Genomic DNA, 21,030 nt, shown 5'->3' on the forward strand with positions numbered 1-21,030 from the left:
AATTGCTCCTCGTTCCTCCCATTGAGGAATTGTTCCCAACACGTGGTTTTCTTCTGGCCTCTCCGAAGTCAGCCGCTAGTTGGAGAACCAGTCAACTTCTCCAAGGAAGCCGTGCCTGGCTCAGGAACAGAGCGCCTGGATGTGCTCTCCTGTCCTGCCTCCCTTCCCTCTTCCCCTGACTCTGGCTTCCTGGAGATTTCACCCCCTAATCCAGGCTAAGACAAGTGGGACTGTAGTTTGAGGTGAGGTTCTGGCTCAAGCTGTCAGCTCGCAGACCAAGGGACTGGGCAGAGAGGGAGGAGAAAAGCCCCAGGATCATACCCTAGGGCTCCCAAGGTTCAGAGGTTACAGGAGCTCACAGGGTGGACAAGAAGAGAGAACCCCGAAAGGGCGATGAGAAGGACTGGTGAAAGAGGGACGTGAGGAGAGGGTGACATCCACAAGCATTTCCAGGAGGGTGGTTATGTCTGGATCGCCCCAGCACTAAAGGGGGCAACCAAAGGGGAAGTGGCTACTGCTCAGGACAGACTGGATACCCAGTGTCGGAGACTTGCAGGAAGACTCGTGGGTGGCACATCTGGCCACACCTGCCTTGGGGCGGGTTCCACAGGGGGTGGACCAGGCGTCCTCTTCCGTCCACACGGATAGCACAGCAGGGACCCTTTGAGTCCCAGCTCTTGACTTCCTGATGTGGTGGAAGAAGTCAACCGGCTGTCTGTGTGTGGTATGAAGACAGTCCCTACCCCCCACAGGGCCTTGTGAAGCGCCTGGCACTGTAAATGCTCAACAGATGCAAATGTTTCTTTCAATGCCCTAGGCAGAAACATAGCAGTCGTCCGGGACCCTGCCAGGCTGGCCAGGAACACAAGGGAGGGACCCTGTTGAACTTGGGCTGGGGGATCTGCGGAAGAGACCCAGCAAGGACCCCCAGCTTAGCCAAATTCCCCATCTCTCATGCTTCTTCCCACCCCTCAGCCCCCGACTAAACATGCCAGCCACATGTCAGTTGGGGAGACCCAGGAGTGTGAAGGGCTCAGTGAACACCCTTGGAATGACAACATCCGCCCACAAGAAAGGAGCAGAGATGTCCCAACTCCCACCCATGCTGGTCTGTGGGCTCTGCCCTCCTGGACAAGTGCCCCTGGGGGGCAGAGGCCTTCTCCCTCCCTGTCAGGGAGGCTAGAACCCTCTGAAGGAGAAGCTAGGGTGCAATTGGGGGGTTCATAGGAAAGGACCCAATAACTGGTCTAAGGGGGAGCCAGGTTCAGGGAGTCGGGCTCCCCTTTCCTGAGGGCTGAAACGGGGAGCTGCAGCCATTGGGAAAACGTGGAGCCCCTGGACCTCTGTTACCCCTTTACTCACGAAAGGGCCCAGCTCAGAGGGGCGGAGTCAGGTTTATCTGTTCCTTCGCCTGGCTGCCGCAAAGGCTGAGCCTAGCGTCCACCTTCCCTGCTGACTCCTGACTTCACCTGTGACGGGCGGTGGTGGACTCAGCCCCCAGGCCCCGAGCCCCTGCCCCTCTTGGGGCCTGGGGGGTGGTCTCGCATCTCAGACCCGGGTCTAGCAGGTGAAGGGGTTGTGGGCGGGGCGGCGGAGGGAGGGGCGGGCTCCAGCCCCGCAAGCGGACCAGTTGGCGGGGGGCACGGGCTCGGCCCCGCCCCGCGCGCCCCCGCCGCGCGCTCCCGGGAGGCAGCGGCAGCACCAGCACCAGCACCTTCGGCAGCACACCCGGGCGGCCTCGGGCGGGGCCGGCCGGACAGACAGACAGACAGAGGGCGCCGGGGGCGCGCGTCCCTCCTGGGCTGGCCATGGAGGGAGGCTCGTTCGGCGCGGGCCGCGCGGGGGCCGCCATGGACCCCGTGAGCTTCGCGCGGCGGCCGCAGACCCTACTGCGGGTCGCGTCCTGGGTGAGTGGCCCCGGTCCCGGTCCCGGCCCCCGCCCCGGTCCCGGGTCCCGCCTTGCCTCTCATCCCTCGTCCCTCCCCGCTGCCCCTCGCCCCTCGCCCCTCAACCGCATCCTCGTCCCCGCCGGCCCCTCCCCCGCCAGCCGCAGGTTGGGGTGACGTCACCGGGCTGGGCGCGCCCACCTGCGGGAGGGGGAGGGGCCGACGGCAACCGCCCGGGACCTTGAGAGGTCACCGCCCGCCGCCCCCATCCTGCAATTTCTCCTTAGATCTAACTCCGTCCCCTTCCTCAGCCCTCGCCCCGTTTTTCCTGTTCTCACGACCTGGAAGCGGACACAGGGGCGGGGACGGGATTGGGTCTGAGCACTCAGCCTCAGCACGAGGAGGGGGCTGTGGAAGCCGAGTACCATCAGGCAGCGCTTACACCTGCTTCTCCCGCACACACAGCCTCCAGGTTCCTTCCAAGGGAGCTGGCCCTTTCCCAGGCCCTCCAGTTGCAATTGTGTGTGTATGTGGGGGGTGCGCTGGGATTCCTCTGGGTGGGGCAGCAAGAAGGGGCTCTGCACGGGGAGGGTTTCCTGGGGGTGGTGTGGGAGGGGCAGATTTGGGGACAACTTAGACTACTGGGGCATCCCTAGGCCAGGTGGCCTGCTCCTCCTTCCCACCTCTCCAGGCAGGAGAGATGAGAAGGTGGGGTGACGATCTCTGGGTTTTATTTAGCTGGTGGCACCTGGTGCCAGCCAGCTGCACCTACTGGCTTGTCTTCAAGGAGAGCGGTGCCCAGGGTGGGGTGACTTTGTGCAGATTAGGAAGGAGGAACCCTGTGTTCTGGTGCCAGCTCTGGTCCGACTTGTGGACCACTCCGGGGGCACATGTCCATGCCCTGCACCTGGGTTTCCCTCTTGACTCCATCTCAAGGAGCTGGAGAGGGGGAGGAGAAATGAAGTTGAAACTGGAGGTCTTTTTTTAGAAACACAGGCTGCCCAGAGCTAAAAGAGCAGCATCTGGTTTAAAATGACTGGTCCAGAGGCGCCTGGTTGGCTCAGTTTTCAGAGCATGCAACTCAGGGTCATGAGTTCAAGCCCCACGTTGGGCGTGGAGCCTACTTAAAAAAAAAAAAGTGTAAAATGACTATGGTCTACCACCTACCTGCCTTTCAGCCCTTGTGGTAAGGGGATGCTGAAGTTGGCTGAGCCCCAGAGTTCAACAGTATCACCTTTTTAAAAAAGGACTTGTTTGTTTGTTTGTTTATTAGAGAGCGCACGAGTTGGGGGAAGACAGAGGGAGAGTGAAAATTTCGGGCATACTCCCTAAGCCCGGAGCCCTAGCCCTACTCGGGGCTCAATCCAATGACCCATGAGATCACTACCTGAACCGAAATCGAGTCAGACGCTCACCCAACTGATCCACCTAGGTGCCCCAATACTATCGCCTTTGAGCCCAAACACTTATGATGCTAATAATCAGTCACACGGGCTATCATCCATTGGGTGCCCACCAAGTGCAGGATGCTGGGTGGGCATTATTTTCTCTGGCCTCAACACTCCATGAGCTGTACCTGTTACTATATTTGGCATGTTAGGAAGCAGGGCCACACAGCTCCCAGATGCTGAGGGTGGGTTCCATGAGGGGCTGGGTGACACCTGTGCCCCTGTCCTTGCGCTGCTCCCCCCTGTGCTCTTGCCTCCCCCTTCTCCACACCTGCCTCCCATAGCGTCACCCGCTGGAGCCTAGGAATCACTGGTCCAGGTGAAGGCTCCTGTTCTTACAGTTTCGAGGGGGCCATGCAGACACCCTGTGGGCCCCACACAGTGCCAGTGACCCAGTTTGAAAGTCAGCCCCGTCTTTTATCAGCGAAGTGACTTCACTAATTGAAGCCCCAATTTCCCCATCTATAAAGGGGATGACAACGGCCCCCTTGTGGTTTGAGGGGAGGATTCTAGGAGGAATGCATGTAAAGTAGCGGTTTTAAGCATAGTGCTTGGGCATAGTAGATGCTCACTAGTAATGCCGTCCATAAATTTAAAATACCTGAGGCAGCTATTAAGGGAGGGGTGCCCGAAGACCCCACCCACAAATGGGCCCCGTGCTGCCGGGGAACGTGGGGACAGGCCTGAGGGAGTGAGCAGTTGCGGTGGGTGACAGAGACAGCGGCTAAGGGGACCACCGCAGGGCCCTGAGCGCCGCCCGCCGCCCGCAGGTGTTCTCCATCGCCGTCTTCGGGCCCATCATCAACGAGGGCTACGTGAACACCGACAGCGGGCCCGAGCTGCGCTGCGTCTTCAACGGGAACGCGGGCGCCTGCCGCTTCGGCGTCGCGCTCGGCCTTGGGGCTTTCCTTGCCTGCGCCGCCTTCCTGCTGCTCGACTTGCGCTTCCAGCAGATCAGCAGCGTCCGCGACCGCCGCCGCGCGGTGCTGCTCGACCTGGGCTTCTCAGGTGGGCGGGCCGGGGGCGGGGCTTGCCCGCGCGTGCGGGGGCGAGGCCCGGCGGGGGGCGGGGCCTCCCCTGACCCTCCCGCCTGCCCGCAGGGCTCTGGTCCTTCCTGTGGTTCGTGGGCTTCTGCTTCCTCACCAACCAGTGGCAGCGCACGGCGCCCGGGCCCGCCACGCTGCAGGCGGGAGACGCGGCGCGGGCCGCCATCGCCTTCAGCTTCTTCTCCATCCTCAGCTGGGTGAGTGCGGCCGGCGGGGGCCGGGCCTGGGCCGGGGTGGGGCGGGGTCGGTGCTGGCTGACCCAGGGCTCCCCCTCAGGTGGCGCTCACTGTGAAGGCCCTGAAGCGGTTCCGCCTGGGCACGGACATGTCGCTCTTTGCCACCGAACAGCTGGGCGCCGGGGCGGGTCAGGCCTACCCTGGCTACCCGGTGGGCAGCGGCGTGGAGGGCACCGAGACCTACCAGAGCCCTCCCTTCACCGAGACCCTGGACACCAGCCCCAAAGGGTACCAGGTGCCTGCCTACTAGTGGCCGGCAGGCCCCCACCGGGGCTGGAAGGCTGCCCCCAAGCCAGGGTCCAGGGTTTCCTGGGACCTCCCTCAGGTCCTCCTGGCCTAGTGCCGGGGACAGAGAGGGTGGCCACTGTGGGCCCTCTGGGGCCGAGAGACGGTAGCTCCCAGGGTGCCTAGGCTGCCCCCTCACCCCAAGTTCCCCTTGTCCCCTTAGTCGCTGACCCCAGGCCTGAGGTCCTGAGGAGGGGACAGTGCAGCCTTGGACATGTATCCTCCAGCCTCTAGTGGATCAGCCTGCGAGCGGGTCATTCCTCTCATGAGCCAGCTAGCCTGTGGCTCACCTGTCCACTCTGGAGTCAGGGGTCTAGCTGCCCTCCGTAGCTAGGTGCAGGGGCTGTCCCCTGGAGCATGGGCACTGCTCCCATCCCATGTCCCTAGGGGTAGTGACGGTCCCTGCTCCGGAGTTGTGGTGGTTCACCCTGCGGGGCTGTGTGCACACTGTCTGGAGCCTCCATCCGTTTGCTTTCACGGGCTCGCTAGAGTAGCCTGGTCCTGTTGATGTTGTGATTGTGGTCAGGTCTTCGGGCTTCACCTCATAGTTCCCCGCAAGCAGCCCCACTGTCTGTGGCCCCTGCTCCTGCCCCTACCTGCCTCGGCCCAGGAGTCTGCGCGGATGCGGGCACTTTGGGCTAGGAAGGCACAACATGGCTGTAGGCCTGGGCACCAGCCCTCTCCCACCCCTTCAGTAAGACCTTGCCTGAGGGAGGCTTGGGGCACCTGGATGCCTGGCAAGACAGGCGCCTCACAAGGAGGGAGGCCTAGAGGCTCTGTGTGCCCACAGTGCCCTGGACATGGCCCATCTGTGCAAACCCCTTTACCTTCCGCTTCCTGGGCCAGCCCCTCAGCAACTTGCCCTGCACCCCGTTTTACAGCACAGCCCGAGGTTGGGGTCCCTCTGCATAGCTGACTACTCATGCATCGCTCAAAGTTATGTTAATACCAAACGCAGTTGCCGGGCTCCGTTCTCACAGAGAGGCACCTCCCTCTGGAGTTGCAGTTGGGTGACTACCCTTTACATTGTAGCATAGACCAGTTCTGTGTGGGTATTGAAGTGAACATGTTTACAGTTTTTGTATATATGAATCTTTCTCTTCCTCTTCTGAAAGAACACTCCGTGACTGTGTATCTTCAGTGTCCCATGTTTCAACTGCAACTTCTTTACAATAAAAGACTGTAAGTGAGTTTACCTGGTGCTGAGGCTGGCCGAGTCATTTCTATCCCTGCCCCTGTGGGTGCCTGAGGTTGGGATCTGCCCCCTTGGGGCCCAGAACCCAGGAAGGGGCAGCAGGTGGTGGCCAGGCTGATGTCCACATTCTGGGGGTCCCTGAGGCCCCCACTGCACATCCCGCTGGGCTGCCCCTGGGTTGCTCAGAGCCAACTCTCGGAAATGCTGGGGAGATGCCCACCTCTTCTTTTTAGAACAGCAGGACTAGGAATTATTTTTTGTCGCCGCACATCTTTAGCAGTTCCTTCATCAGTCTGTGGATGTGAACTTCTTTCATGTTACTACCACGTTCTTCAAGGATTGTTTTGCTGGGACTATAAATGTGAAGTCTTGTTCCTTAGAACTTTGAAGGTATTTCTGTTTTCTCCTTAGGATCCTATACTGTTGACGAGAGCAGTGATGACAGTATGATTCGTATTCTTTAGCGGGTTATCTGTTTTTTCCCTTTGGTAAAACTTACTGGGATTTTTTTCTAAGTTGTGTTGTGTCGAGATGTGGCTTTTTAAAGAATTATTCTTGGGGCGCCTGGGTGGCTCAGATGGTTAAGCGATCCCAGCGTCCTGGGATCGAGCACTGCATCGGGCTCTCTGCTTGGCGGAGGGCCTGCTTCTCCCTCTCCCTCTAATGTTCCCCCTGCTCGTGCTCTCTTGCCCTCTCTGTCAAATAAATAAATAAAATCTTAAAAAAAAATTATCCTTCTTAGTGCTTTTTCTTTTTAAGATTTTATTTATTTATTTGATAGAGAGAGAGCACAAGCAGGGGGAGCAGCAGAAGGAGAGGGAGAAGCAGGCTCCCCACTGAGCAGGGAGCCCAATGCGGGACTCGATCCCGGGACCTGGAGATCATGACCTGAGCTGAAGGCAGACGCATAACCGACTGAGCCACCCAGGGGTCCTGTTTTTTTTTTAAACAACCATTTACTTTTATTTTTATTTTTTTATAAAGAAGTTATTTATTTGAGACAGAGAATGAGAGAGAGAGGGGAGAGGGTCAGAGGGAGAAGCAGACTCCCCGCTGAGTAGGGAGCCTGATGCAGGACTCGATCCCGGGACTCCAGGATCATGACCTGAGCCGAAGGCAGTTGCTTAACAAACTGAGCCACCCAGGCGCCCCTACTTTTATTTATTTTTAAGTAATCGCCACACCCAACATGGGGATTGAACTCACGACCCTGAGATTGAGCGTCCCATGCTCCTCCGACACAGCCAGCCAGGCGTCCAGTGCTTGTTTAGTTTTCTATTTTTCTTCACCACACGGAAAAGGAGTCATTATGTCTCTACGTGTCACCTCTGTTCCTGGGACCCCCATCAGGTGCTGCAGGCAGCTTCCGGAGCCACGTTCCCCGGCTAGCTAACTCAACCTCTGGAGATCTCCCCAGCTTGGTTCTGTTTGCTTCTGAACCCATCCACTGGGATTTTTAGCTCAGTTACTTGTTCACGTCTAACTATTTAATAATGTCCCGGCTGAGGGCAGCGGGGCTGAGAACCGTCCCTGGGGCTGGAGGGCTGGCTATGCCACATCCAAGCAGGCAGGGCTGTCTCAGGCAAGTCTCTCGTCGGTGCCCCGGGCTCCCCTTCCAAAAGAATGGTTGCGGCCATGCGGGTGGGCTGGGGGGCAGGCCAACACAGGGGCAGAGCCCAGAGCAGGGTTTGGCACGCGGCCAGCACCACCTCAGCACTGCCGTGTGTTAGCGTGGTTCTTGCTTCGTTAAGAGCTTATTTTCAACGTTGTCAACAAGATCCCCCGTTTTCCAGATTACTCTTCTATGGGGCTGGTTGTCTTCAGGTCTGCAAAGGGGGCATCGGCTGTGAGGGGCTACCGGCCTGTCCGGGGAAGGCAGGTGACCTCTACACAGCCCAGGGGAGGGTAAAGAGTCTGAAGGCTCTTGTCTGCGCCGGGCCCCAAGCGCCAGCCAAGCCCCACGGCCATGCGCCTCTGGCCCTCATTGTCCTGGGTACCCCCATCCCAGGGGGTACCCACTTCCAAAGACATGTTTCTTCTCATGTGAGGACATTTCCTTTGCCTGATTTGGATGTGGCTATGTGTTTAGAACTGTCTTCTACTATTTACGTGTGTTTAGGGCAGAAAGGGGCGATTTCTCGGTCTGGTCCCCTCCCGAGATACTGCATCCAAATAATTAAGCACAAATTATTCTCTGGCAGAATTTTAGATGCGCCCTCCACTGCTTCTGAAGCGCTCTTGTTTATCGTTAGGAGCTCTTTACTAGTCTGTGGGTGCAAACCTGGAGTCTGTAGGACTCCCACGTTCTGGAAGGACGGTTTTACTGGGGACATAAACATAGGTCAAACATGGCTGTGTCTATTCCTGGAAAGCCTGGGCAGTGCAAGATGTCCAGGACTGGGCCCCGGGCCCAGACCGGCGGCTGTGTCCCGAGAGCAAAGCCCAGCTACCCAGCTGTGCACACAGGTCGTCCCCCACCCCAGCTGGCACCTGGCTATCCATCGGAGCTGGGGCCTTGGATGGCTCTGAGCCCCCCCCCCCTCCCTGAGGGTGACCTGGGAGGGCAGAGAAGCTCAGAACACCAGCTATGTGCATTATTGCAAAATAAATTTATTTGAAGATACACGGTCTTATAAAAGGTCAGAGGCAATTTGAGATCCCAGATTCAGCTTGTCTCATACAAAGATTCCACTTCAAGTAGCACAATTTCGTGTCTGTTTTTAATCCTGAACGTTCTTGAATCACGAAATAGCCAACTTTACACAACACACTCAACATCTGACTCCAGCCCTGGTGGCCCCGCAGCTTCTGGCTCGGGGGCGGCGGCGCTGTAGCCCTCGGGCTCAGGGGGCCTGGAGAGGGCCCGCTGTTGCCACCAGCTCTGAGAGCATGGACAGGTTCCTGCGTCCTGACCCTTCCCTCCCCTTGCACCTTCCAAAAGCAGGAAAACACAAACCCAGACCAGCCCAGCACGGAGGCAGGGGTCTTTGCCCACCTCCCAGGAGGAAACTGGATGGACTCCTACGTGATGGTGTGCGGACAGGGCGGGTGGGCCTTCCTGGCGACCCCGGGCGGGCTGGCCGGAGGAGGGGCCTGAGCGGCGGCCTCAGCAGGGCCTTACCTGGCTGCAGGGCAGCCAGGAAGGAGGGAGGAGGAAGGAGGCTCGTGGGTGTGGCAGCTCCTGCCCATGCTGGGGGGAGCTACGTGAGGATCCTGGCGATGGCTTGCAGGGACGGGAAGTCGTTGTCCTGGGCGGCGTGCAGTGCCTGGTGGCCGCTGACGTCACCGTGCGCAAGCACCTGCTGGCAGGTGGGGCACACGCAGCAGTCCAGGCCCGCTGGCCGGGTGTTGGCCTGCCATGCGCTCTTCCTGTTCTTCTTGGCCTTGGCGCCAGGAGGCCTCTCCCGGCCCCGGAAGTGAGTGTGTGCGGACAGCAGCTCCTGCTGCTTGGCCGTGTCGGGCAGAAGCACCAGCAGCTCGTTGAAAATCTTCTGGAAGTTCTCCCCGAGCAGGTCGCGGCAGCTCTTGTAATACTGGGCTGCGGAGATCATGCCCTGCCACCCAGAGCCAAACCAGTCACGCCCAGCCCGGGCCTGAGTCCCCGCAGTGGCCGTGCTGGCCCCCCACACCCCTGCCTGGCTGACCTGTCTGAACTCCCCCGAGTGGCTCTTGAATTTGCCGAAGCGGGCCTCATCACTCTGCAGGAAGTCCTTGATGGACTGGATGAGCTGCAGGTTCCTCTCCCGGAAGTTCTCGGGCACCAGGTAGGCCTGTGCTGCAGGTGTCAGTCTGGGCCTGAGGGTCGGAACACGGGCAGGAGGTTGTGGCTTAAGCCTTTGGGGTGGACCAAGGTGAGGGCACTCCCTGGCCTCTAGGGGCACGAGGCCGGGCGGCCCACCCCCACTTACGCTTTCGTGGCGGTGACAGTGCTGGGGACACAGGCTGGGTGGGGGCTGGGCAGGAGGCCCGAGAAACCGGGGGGTGGCTTGCTGACGGGTGGCACCAGGCCGGGCGGAGGTGGGGGTGGGGTGCCCTTCAGGAGCACCACAGCGTTGAAGCCTGCAGGGGGCGGCACAGCAAGACCCGAATATGAGCCCTGCTTGCCACATGCTGCCGTGGTTTCCCAGGCTGCTCAGCCCACCGAGGTCGGGCTCCGTCCAGCAGGACCAGGACCCGATGATGCACACGCTGAGCTCCCTCGCGGCAATCCTGGCCTAGGGCGACTTACTCCCCCATCTCCAGAGGGCGCTAGGATTGCCCCCTTTTACAGGGAGGCAAGGGATGTGGAGGATAAGTGCCCTGCTCATAGTCAGCGGTGCCACTAGGCTTCCCTCCCCCCACCTGCTGGCCTGTGACTGCCCCTCAGGGTGTGCTCCCCTCAATCCCGGGGCTCCAGTCTGACTCTCCTACCCCAGCCCCCTCCCAGATGCCCAGAAGCAGGCCAGAGCCAGACACACATACCTGGGGGAGGGGGCGTCCTGGGTGGGCAGGGGGCTCCAAGTGCTGGGAAGTCTTCTTGGGGTGTGGGGCAGGGGGGGGGGCCCAGGGGCCGTGGGAGCCCAGGAGGTTCCTTGGGCGTACTCCGAGCCAGGGCCGGCCCCTCTGTGTGTCCATTGACGATGAGGGCAACGGGTCCCTCGGCTCTGCTGGCAGTTGTGGTGGGGGCCTGCTCGGCCCCAGGGCGCCCATCTTTGTCAGGGGGTTGTGGGGGGGGTGAGGCGGCAGCCGGCTTCTCCGAGCCCACCTTCTTCTTCTTGCCGACCTTGGGGAGGGTATGGGTGGAGGCCAGCGCCAGCAGGGAGGAGACGGCTACCGTGGTGGGCACGCTCCGCAGCTCCTGGGCGGTGAGGCCGGTGCGGCCGTCCTCCTCCTCCTCCTCTGAGGGCGGTGGCGCGCACTTCTTGCTACCCTTGCCCCCCTTCCCAGCCTTCCTGGGGGGCTGGCTGCTCCCGCCAGCAGTCTGGGCCCCTGGGGTGGGATGCGCCACCTTCTTGCTGCCGCTGCTGTTCCAGGCGGAAATGAGGCTGGTGGGGGCGGTGCTGGGCTTGGAGGCGGAGGACACCAGGGCGGGGAAGTCATCCTCCTGGAAGGTGCTCCTGCCCCTGGCAGGGATGGGGTACGCCAGTGCCAGCCCCACGGGGCCCAGGGCTGCCGCAGCAGAGCATGAGGTGGAGGAGAACGCAGAGGCGCAGAGGCTGGGGAAGTCTTCATCCTTGAGCTTCGAAGTGGGAGGTGGGAGGGTGCTGAGCCCAAGGAGGGGAGTGGCGTCAGTGGCCTGAGGGCCCTAGCCCACTGCGCACCCACCCTCCGCAGGAAGACCCCCCAGCTGTGCACGAGTGTACCTCGGAGGCGTGGCCCCTGTGGCCGGGCCAGTTGCTGGGAGGCCCTCCTGGCTTACAGGACCATTGGGCGAGGCTTCCTTGAGGCCTAGGAGGCACGAAAGGACCCTATGTCAGGGCTGAGCAACGTGCAGGGGGTGGGAGCAGACCCTCCAGGGTGAGCTCAGGGCTCAGCCCTGTCACTCCCAAGCACCGTGCTCACCAGGAGCCTGCCTCTCCCCTCCCAGGTGCCCGCTGGCACAGCCAGCTCACCTGCTCCCTCGCCCTGAGTCCGGGGCAGACGCCGGGGGCCGCGGAGCTCTTCGAGCGCCCGCAGCCCTGCCTCCTCCTTCTTGGCCCTGCTGCCCTCCTCCCGGTCCTCACTTCTGCGTGTCTCCTGCTGCGGCTGCTGCACGGCCACTGAGGCCCGGATGGCAGCTGCCACTTCCCGGTCCTCTTCTTCCCTGGGAGGGGGAAGCCTTCAGGCTGGGCAAGGCCAGGGACCACGACCACGGCGGCGTGCAGGGCGAGGAGCTGGGCAGGAGCCTCCCCCACCCACCCAAGCCTGGCCACTGGGAGCTGTCCCGGGGCCAGTGGAGCTGGTGCCCGCCTGCCCTCACTGGCCAGGAGAGGGCGCTGCCGACGCAGCGGGTCTCAGGCTGGGGCTCCCCAGGCAGCACGTGGGCCCAGTGTCTGGGGTCCAAGATGCCTCCATCCTGCTGGACAGTGGGGACAGCGCCTGGCCTGAGCATGTGCCGGAAGCGTGAGCATTTCATAGCACGCCTACACTGAAGCCCCACCCAGTGACACAGGCCCTTCTGGCCCACCCCCACCTGCAGGGTCCTGGTGCCTCTGGCTAGAACTAGGTAAAAGAGTAGGGAAATGTCTGCTTACTCAGGACACTAAGCAGGCCCCGCCACCGCCAAGCCAAGGACACCAGACACCAGAAGGCCAAAGTCCCCTGATCCCCATGCGCCGTCCCAACCCAGCTGCCGGCCACCGCCGCCGCCCCAGGGGTGGCGCCAGGAGAATGTCAGCGGCACGCAAATCCTCCCACCTCTTGTACCTCCAGCTTCCTCGACGGCTCTGCTGGGCTCCACGACCACTGGCCCGGCCGGCACGGCCCTGACGGTTGTACCTGTCCACCTCCTCGTAGTCCTCACCCCCGATGACCCCTGCGGCCGGGACACAGCTTGTCAAAGGCCTGGGCCAGCCCGAGGCCGGTGCTCCAGCTTGCCCAGCAGAGACTTCCCCCCGCCCCCAGCTCATGAGCCCTGAGGACTGGCTCAGAGCAAGAAGTGGGCAGGGAGAAGAGTATGCCGCAGCCACGACCCCATACAGCAGCTCTCCCAACAGTGCTCCCAACTCTGGAGCCCCCCACCCGCAGCCGGCAGATGGGAGACACACGATGGGCCAGACCGGGGCCCGGCTGTGGGGTTTCCGGGCCTTGGGGAGTGCCAGGCTGGAGCCCGATGGAGCCCCGCTCACTCACCCTCGCTGCGGCGCGAGTGCCGGGGCGCGTAGCTGAACTGCAGATCAATCTGGCGGTTCTGGCGGGCCTCGGCGCGGCTCCGGCTATGGCAGGCTGTCCTGTGGGCCTTGAGGTCGATCTCAGTGCGGAAGGCGTGGGTGAACTGCTCCGTGCTGCAGCGGCCCTCCTCACACAGGAAGTGCTTCTCCCGGAAGTGCTCGCGCAGGTAGGCGTAGTCGCTGGCGGGGCCAGGGTGTCAGCAGGAATCTGCAGGCCCTGCCACCCCGGCCAGCGGCCCCACCCAACCTGCTCTGGTGCCCCAGGCCCGCGCCCACCTGTAGTAGTCCTGGGCCCCGTCGGAGTCACAAAAGTGGCAGAAGTAGTGGTCGCGGCGCAGGTGTTTGAGCAGCTCATCGTTGTCCAGGTAGCGCTCATCACAGAACTTGCAGAGCGGGTGCCCACGGTGTGATGTGTCGTCGGGGTCCCCCTGCATGCGGTGCCGCGCCAGGTCCTTGCGCGAGTACCATTTGCGCTCGTAGGTGAAGATCTGCAGGGAAGAGGGTGCTGGGCGTGGGCAGGCCCCTTCCCATGGCCCCACAACAAAGGGCTGCCTCGGTCCCCCCGGCCATACACACACAGCACCGTACACACCAGGAGCACCCCCCTGCCTGGGCTGGGTGAGGCCGGAGAGCTAAGGGGACGAGGGGCCTACCCCCAACCGCCTGCACCCAGCTCTCCCCGGGCCCCCGGGCGGGCTCCGCGGCCCAGGGCGCACCTTGAGGTGTTTGAGGCACAGCTTGCAGCAGAAGAGCTCGTGCTGCTTCCGCATGTGCTGCTCCAGGTCCCCGAAGAGGCCGAACGGCGGCAGCTCAGGGCACTGCGGGCACTCGTGCTGAAGCAGCTGCCTGGAGAGACACCGAGGACCCCCCCGACCCCGCAGGCACTCAGTGTCACCGTCCGGAGCGAGCTCCTGCATGCGCTCAGGAGCAGGGGCCGGCGGACGGGCACTCCCACCCGCACCCACCAGGGCTCCGCCCAGAGTCAGTGCTGCTCCTGGCCAGGAGGGCTGAGCTCCGCATCAGCGGGGCACGAACACTGGGCCCACACCCTCACCTGGATGAGGAGGATCACTCCCGAGACAACTGTACCACTTTATGGGGTTTTCCTGCCACAGACTAAGAGCCCAACTCCCAGGAGCTCGAGTGCACCTCACAGAGCCCCAGAAAGTAGGCACTGTGCACTCCACCAGAGTGTTTTCCCTGAATGTGCTGCCCCTGTCCCCACCGCCACCCCAGGGGGCTGCTATGAGATCCCTGTTACAGGAGAGGAAACAGGAGCACGGGCCCTGACATCTGCGCCCCAGGGCTGTGAGGAGCACAGGAGGGCTCAGGGATGTGCCCATCCCCAGTGCAGGGCTGGCCACAGGCCCTCGGAATCCCGGGCTAAGGATCTCTCGCACCTGTACAAGGCAAAAACTTTTCCATCAGCGAAGTAGATGTCATATTTTTTCTCGTGCTGCAGCTGGTGGAGGGGGATTGTGGCAAAGGCAGGAAGCTTCTTCCCGAAGACCACCTAGAACCAAGTGAGGGGGGCTGGTGAGCAGGACTGTGGGCACCCAGTGGAGGACACCGTCGGGCTGAGAAGAGGGAGGCACTCAGCCCCTGCTGAGAAGGCCGAGGCCGGCCCCGCAGGCAGCACTCTCTGCCATCCTGGGCTGCCCAGGCCCCTCTCCTCACCTGCAGCCCGCGCCTGGGGTGACCCATGTGGAGACACAACACCCAGCCTCGCCACCAGGGGGCAGCAGGTTCCCCACTCATCCAGGGAGGTCACCCCAGAGGAACAGGGGTCAGCAGTGACCCCCGGGGGCAGTTGACAGAGACCACACATGGGTGTTGAGCACAGGGCAGAAAAGGTAGAGATGACGTCCAAGAAGAAGCTATGGAAACAACGCCACCAGGACAAGCCAGGTGACCACACGTCATGCCAGGCCACCCTCTGTCCACCCGCAATGCCACAGGAGAGGGATTCCCCCGCAGGCCTCGGTCACAGCCCCTGGCTGCCTCCTGCCTATTAACCAGCTACCAAGGGTGCCAACGTGCCGAGCTGGGGTGCGTGGGGGGGGGGCCTGGGTGCAAACACCCGTGCAGCTTGGCTGTTTCCCAGGGGGTCTCGGGGACGCTCAGGTACAGCCTGCCGGGCTGCCCCTCCACAGACCCCCATCCCAGCGCCCCCAGGATCCTCTCACAGGCTCAGGTCCCCCCTCTGTGCCAACAAGAGTACAGCTCCCTCCAGGGCTCCCTCCTCTCTGGCCCCCACTCCCCATCCCTGGACCAAGACCACACCTTCCGTCTCCTTCTCTCCATGACCCTTCCCACTCCACTACTGTCCCCCACAGTCTGGGCCTGGTCGCTCACCTCTGCTCAGCGTCCTCACCTTGGGAAGGGTCATGTCAAGGTCATCCCTGCTCTGTTTAGGCTCAGCTAGGCTCAGCCAGGGAGGATGTCTGGGATCACAATGGCCATGCACTTGGGAAAGCAGGGGACTGACTGGGGAGAATGGTGGTCACACTGTCCCCAGCAGCAGGATGGTTAAGACTGGTTCCCTGGGGGTCTGGGGGAGAAGCTAGGGAGCTCAGTCTCCACTTCTTTACTGTGGGGAGAGCACGCTGACCCCCAAGCACCCCCCCCCTCCAGCCCAAGGGAGGCATCATGGTCCAGCCACACCCATTCTGGGGGAAGGAGGAGGATGAGCAATGCCCCAGCAGGCCTTTCTTCCCCTTGTCATCCTGTCTGGTGAACTGGCTGCCCGCTCCCGCCCCTGCCCCATTCGTATTTCGGGTGGGTGCTTCACTGCAACTAAGCTCCCATGGCTTCTCCTCCTCCCCCCCCCTCCCATTCCCTTCCCAGGCCCCTGGGCCTCACATTGGCCTCTTCCCACGGTTCCCGCCCTTCCAGGACAAGGCCACACCAGCCCTGCCCCACGCCACTCACAAGGGCGCCTTCCTGGCCCTGACCCCAGTTCCTCCTGCCTCTTGCCAGGGGACCAGCGCCTGCACGCGCAGGGCCACGAGCTGGCCACAGATCACAGGGTCTGTCGTGGGATCGGCTGCCGGGACTCAGGGCCCTGCTTACACTGAGGCATCACGGGCAGCAGGGGCAGCGTCCTCCCGTGAGGGAGCCCCCTGCCAAAAAGCAGCCAGTCCAGCAACTCAGCAGAGGAACAACTTCTTCCCCAGAGGAAGCCCGTGCCGCGATGCCACTGTCAACCACCATCTCCCCCAGCTCCAGCGCCTTAGTTTCAGAGGTCTGCTCGGATCCACTGGGGGGCGGGGGGTGTCTTACTGCCGGCACCCTCGCTGTGGACAGAGGCAGGGTGCCGTTCTCAGGGGCGTCTGTCTCTCCTGAGCAGTCTGATGGGGCAGCCAATTCTGGGCACACCTGAGCCAAGCCAGGAGAGGGGGGACACTGGGAACCTCAGGAAGAGGTTGAGGAAGGGAAAGGCTGCGTTTGTCTGAGAACGAGGGTGAGCAGGTTTGGAGCTGGGGGTGGGAATGGCGAAATGCTAAGGGCCCCTCCTAGACAGGCTATAAGACCAGGACTGGGCCCCTGAAGGCCTGCGCCGGCGTCAGGACCAGTAATGAGTACACGAGAGGGTAGCAGTGTGGCTCGGTGTGGCCCAGCAGAGGGTGAGGCACATGGCGAGACCAAGTCGCTGAACAAGGACCAGGGCATGGGGGCCCAACCAGGGATGGGAAGGAACCCACCAGGGATCCAACCAGCATGGCCCAAGACCCACCCACCCTGGTGATCTCCCCGATGGGACAGGGTCATGGATCCGAAGACAGAGGCACAGGCCAGGCCTAGACACTTGAGAATGGACCATCTTGGGAAGCCCCTGGATCGGCCAGGCAGTCGATGTCCAAGGGGGAAAGGGCACCCCTGGGTGGGCCCCAGGATGGCTGGGCCAGTCCCTGAAGAGAGGGAGATGGGATGAGGGCTCTACTCAGAGCCCCACAGGGGTGGGTGTGTGTTCCTGCCTGGGGCTTTGTTACTCCCCACTCCCAGTATCCACTGGGCACTCAGTGAGTGGAAGAGAGGATGCATGGTGACAGCAGAGACCCCTGGTGAGAGTGAACTGATGGTGAGGGTGCGCAGTGAGGGCCCCACCTAGGAAGTACAGGCCCCAGAGGAGCCCAGGTGGACCAGGCTGGTGGGGAGGGGCCCTGACACCAGACAAGCAAGGGCGGTCAGCAGGTCCCACCCCCTGACCTGCCATCAGCCTCCTTCCCACGTCTTGCCTGTGAAGTGGAAGGGAGGCCGTACTAGCTCAGACACACCCCACTTTGTACAGCAGCCCCATCCGGCCTCTTTGACAGAGATGGGCTGGGGAAAAAAAAAAAGAAGAAAATGGACTTTGCGAAAGGTGAGACCAGGGAGAAAGGTGGGGGGCGCTGATGTTGGTCTTGACTGGGAGCCGGCCTGGCCTCCACCCGGAGCACCTGCTGGGCAATCCAGCTGGATCTGGCTCCCTGCCTGACCAGCAGCTGCAGGGCTGCTCTGCGTCTGCTCTTTGCAACGCCTGCCCCACAGCGGGCACAGGGAAGCCCCGAGCCGAGGTGTGCGCCTGTTCCGCACAGCATCTTGGCATGCTTTCCTCAGGGTTTTTACAGACCGAGTCCCATAAGGGAGGACAGAGCAGAGGCAGCCCCTGGAGGCAGCTGTGGGATTCCTAAGTGGGCATGGCACATTCAGAGAACAGTGCAGGACTCAGCCAGGGAACAGGAAGAGCTAGGGTGGAGCTGCAAGTTCAAGAGTGGGAAGCAAGCAAGATGAATCGAAAGGATCGTCATCTCCCAAAGTTCCCAGGACACCCTCCTGCTGCCCAGTAATTCAGGGCAGGCCTAAGAGGAACGCCAGAATCGGCCAGAGGCACCCAGTGCCAAAGCACACTCCAGCGGGAGCCTGCTGACAGCTCGTGTCAAGAGCTGCTTGCCACACAGAGCACTGGAAGGGTGTGGGACCCACAGGGAGCGAGAGAGGCCATGTGCTGGCCACAGGAGCCACACAGAGGTGTCTGCTCACTTCCAAGTGAGATCTGCAGCCCCTGCCTTCCTGGAAGGAACTATTGGTGCACTGGAAAACCTGGCCCTTCAAGAGTGACCTCATGCCATGCAAGACTGGCCAGCATGGCAGCCTTGGGCAGAGCTGGGAGGCGCTCACTAAGCCACAGGCCCAAGGAGTTCCCGACAATTTGTGCACCCCAGATCTCTCCCAGGCCCGTCTCTGTCCACCCCATTACAGACTAACAGCGTCTCCAAGTGTCTTTTTTGAAAAGAGCACAGAATAGGTGCTCATGGGAGAGCTCATGGAATTACAGGATCGTCTTGGCTCCCCCAACATAAATGTCTACCTAAAAAAAAAAAAAGGAAAACAACACAACTAAAGAAACCTACTCCTCAACAATGCCGTTTCTGCGTCACTTCTAGGAAGAAGAAAGATTCCCTGGCAGATGTCACCAGCCCAAGCTTTCCATGAACAAACCAGAGGACTTTCACAACACTGGAAGCAAACATATCTCAAAGCAAACCAAGGGAGGTCCAATTAGGTGCTTCCAGCCAGCATCTGGCATTATGGGGACGATGGGGGAAATCTCCACAGTGCCCTCTGACCCCCTCCAGGGCTTCCAAATCTGGACAGAGTCAGAAACATCCCCACCTCCCCACCTCCACTCTGGAGCTGACCCCCTCACCACCACCCCCCGTTGGAATTGGCAAGGAGGAGAAAAACTTCGTAACACTTTTAACCCCATCCGCCTACAATCTTAAGGAAACCTCAATGGTTCAGCCTCTCCCCTCTGGTGGGCAGGTGTGAGTGCCACCGCCCCTCAACAGATGAAAGCACCAGTCTCGGGAGGACCTTGCCGGGGTTACCCCGAGGGGCCCAGACACACAGCTGGGCTGGAAATACCCACTTTGACCCTCTGCTTCCCGGACTGCCATAACCTCCCCATAGGGACCGCTCCCTCTTCGACCCAGCGGGGCCAGCTCCTGCCTGCCGGCCCCAGAAGCCCCACAGTCGGCCCCACAGTCAGGATCCCGCCCCGGGGGGCCCCGCCAGGCTCGCGGCCGGACACCAGGAAGGCAAAGTCCCCTTCCGGCCGCGCCCCGTGCCCGGCCGGCGCCCCGAACGCGCGGCCCGGCCGGCGCGGCGCACCTGGCGCAGCTCCTCGCGGCACACGGCGCAGTAACGCTGCTCGCACAGCACCCGCATCTTGGTGGAGCAGCGGTAGCACACCGGGTGGTCGCAGCGGCCCAGCGCCGTAGCCTCCAGGTCCCCGCAGCACAACACGCAGCTCCCGCCGCCCCGCTCGGGCACCGCCGCCGCCTCCAGAGCCACGCGCCGCCCCTCGGCGCCCGCCGCCGCCGCCATGGTCCGTGCTCCGGACCCCTCCGGCCGGGGCAGCGCGGCGCGGCCTGGCTCCCGGCGGGCCCGCCCCTTCCGGGCGACGTCAGCGCCCCGCTCAGTAACGGCCCCGCCCGGCGGAAGCGCGAGCCGCCACTTCCGCCCCAGCGAGGCGCGGGCGGGACCGCGGGATGGGGCTTGCGGGGGGCGGCTTGGGGGCCCGCGTGGGACCGCGGGATGGGGCTCGGAGCCCGGGCTGGGAACTGGGGGCCCGGGCGGGACCGCGGGCGGGGGGCGAGGGGCGCGGTCCGCAGCGCGGTCCCCCTCCGCTGCCTCTGCGGGGGCTGCCCGCCCGGTGAGACGCCGCGCCGCCAGCCAGGTAGCTTGGAATTCAGAGCAACCACGGACGGCACTCTGTGGTTCCGGTGAGTACGCCCCTGCTGTAGGCAGGCCGTCCTTGTGTTGACATGCTACCCTGCGTTGATCTGAAATGCAGATTGAATCGCACGTCCTGCAGTTTATGTGCTAAATATAGCCGCCGTATTGGGAGCCCACCGTTTCTGACCAGCCAGACCGCTTGTATCTGCCGCGTACACGGGCCTGGTCACCAGGCGCACCCCTCCCCCCCCCGCCCGCCCCGGCCTCCCCAAATAAGAACTTCCTGCAAATCCTTATCAGAAAATACTGTTTTTTGGTGACATCCTTCTCCAAGCTGGGGGCTATCTCCCCGGATCCTGATGGGAAAATCACGCAGGGAACTTGCGCTCTTCACTGGGCACACCCAGCTGAGCTCAGGGGCTTGGCGCAGAGAAGCCTCAGGGCAGGTTTGCTGAATGGACGGTGGTGAATACTGGGCTTCAGGTCCCTGCAGGTAGGCTTCCTCCCTATCCTTGGGGGACAGGCACACTCCCGACCTCCCTTCTGCCATTAAAGGAGGCAAGTCAAATCTGAAGCCTTCTAGAAAAAGGCAGTGTGTTGTTGGGGAGCGAGCCTGGACTTTAGAATCAGACAGAAATGGGCTTGAAACCCCAGTTCAGCCACTTATTTGCTGGTGAACTTGGTTAGCTCACTGAACCCTTGACTTCCTCAATTGGAAAGTGGGCATCATCACACCAAGTGAATCTGGTGGACGGGCCAATGCACATGCCTTCTCACTGTCACACAACCCCACTAAATGACAGCAAAGGAATAAAAGACTGCCAATCCACAAGTGCCAAGAGAAGAACGGAGGAGGCAGCTAGTGAAAGGTGTCAACAGACTTTGGAACGACAGGAAGATGAGTGACTCACTTTATAAAGCATCCTTAAGACCTTTGCGGGGGGCGCCTGGGTGGCTCAGTCATTACGCATCTGCCTTCAGCTCAGGTCATGATCCCGGGGTCCAGGGATCGAGCCCCGCATCGGGCTTCCTGCTCCGCGGGAAGCCTGCTTCTCCCTCTCCCACTCCCCCTGCTTGTGTTCCTTCTCTCGCTGTGTCTCTGTCAAATAAATAAATAAAATCTTAAGAAAAAAAAAAAGACCTTTGGGGGGAACCCTGATAAGAAGTTTCACTGAGGGTGAACTGAGGCAGGGCACTGAAAACAAATGCCTGCAAGTCAGTGCATGGAACCCGGTGACCTGGGCCCTCCTCCCCTGCCCTGACTTCTGTATCCAGTCCACGCCCCCCTTCCTTGCTTAGGTTCCAGAAACTGACCAGCTCCAGAGAAAAGCTTCACTGCCTGCCCCATTACAGAATGAAAAGCCAT

The 21,030-nt window shown here is 61.7% G+C and overlaps 2 protein-coding genes across 4 annotated transcripts; one reads left to right on the forward strand and one right to left on the reverse strand.

Moving 5' to 3' along the window:
* Positions 1 to 1,808: 1,808 nt before the first annotated feature.
* Positions 1,809 to 4,866, forward strand: LOC123323653 (synaptogyrin-3). The gene is made up of 4 exons (XM_044912104.1): positions 1,809 to 1,907; positions 4,105 to 4,342; positions 4,435 to 4,577; positions 4,657 to 4,866. The coding sequence occupies exons 1-4, from the start codon at positions 1,809 to 1,811 to the stop codon at positions 4,864 to 4,866; spliced, it is 690 nt and encodes a 229-aa protein (XP_044768039.1).
* Positions 4,867 to 8,701: 3,835 nt separating this feature from the next.
* Positions 8,702 to 19,375, reverse strand: LOC123323647 (E3 ubiquitin-protein ligase ZNF598-like). Of its 3 annotated transcripts, none has more exons than XM_044912091.1 (12): positions 19,098 to 19,375; positions 14,345 to 14,457; positions 13,661 to 13,790; positions 13,221 to 13,432; positions 12,907 to 13,124; positions 12,481 to 12,589; positions 11,688 to 11,878; positions 11,439 to 11,523; positions 10,558 to 11,339; positions 10,005 to 10,155; positions 9,741 to 9,891; positions 8,702 to 9,650 (listed from the first exon to the last, which is right to left on the reverse strand). In XM_044912091.1, exons 1-12 carry the CDS (start codon positions 19,311 to 19,313, stop codon positions 9,297 to 9,299), a joined length of 2,712 nt encoding a protein of 903 aa, XP_044768026.1. In that variant the 5' UTR covers positions 19,314 to 19,375; the 3' UTR covers positions 8,702 to 9,296. The 3 variants fall into 3 exon arrangements, with proteins under 3 accessions (XP_044768026.1, XP_044768025.1, XP_044768028.1); XM_044912090.1 differs by having other exon boundaries at positions 12,472 to 12,589; XM_044912093.1 differs by lacking the exon at positions 11,688 to 11,878 and having other exon boundaries at positions 10,558 to 11,314; positions 12,472 to 12,589.
* Positions 19,376 to 21,030: the final 1,655 nt, after the last annotated feature.

This window comes from Neomonachus schauinslandi, unplaced genomic scaffold, assembly GCF_002201575.2.
Source record: "Neomonachus schauinslandi unplaced genomic scaffold, ASM220157v2 HiC_scaffold_135, whole genome shotgun sequence".
Classification (NCBI taxonomy): Eukaryota; Metazoa; Chordata; class Mammalia; order Carnivora; family Phocidae; genus Neomonachus; species Neomonachus schauinslandi.

What these genes read in the sequence shown, in the direction of transcription:
- LOC123323653 (XM_044912104.1), top strand. Translation starts at nt 1,809, where the DNA reads ATGGAGGGAGGCTCGTTCGGCGCGGGCCGCGCGGGGGCCGCCATGGAC. An exon ending in TACTGCGGGTCGCGTCCTGG is followed by an intron (nt 1,908 to 4,104) that starts GTGAGTGGCCCC and finishes CGCCGCCCGCAG; the next exon opens with GTGTTCTCCATCGCCGTCTT. An exon ending in GCTCGACCTGGGCTTCTCAG is followed by an intron (nt 4,343 to 4,434) that starts GTGGGCGGGCCG and finishes GCCTGCCCGCAG; the next exon opens with GGCTCTGGTCCTTCCTGTGG.
- LOC123323647 (XM_044912090.1), bottom strand. Translation starts at nt 19,313, where the DNA reads ATGGCGGCGGCGGCGGGCGCCGAGGGGCGGCGCGTGGCTCTGGAGGCG. An exon ending in GCCGCGAGGAGCTGCGCCAG is followed by an intron (nt 14,458 to 19,097) that starts GTGCGCCGCGCC and finishes ACTTGGTTCTAG; the next exon opens with GTGGTCTTCGGGAAGAAGCT. An exon ending in ACAGGGGCCACGCCTCCGAG is followed by an intron (nt 11,340 to 11,438) that starts GTACACTCGTGC and finishes CCTTGGGCTCAG; the next exon opens with CACCCTCCCACCTCCCACTT.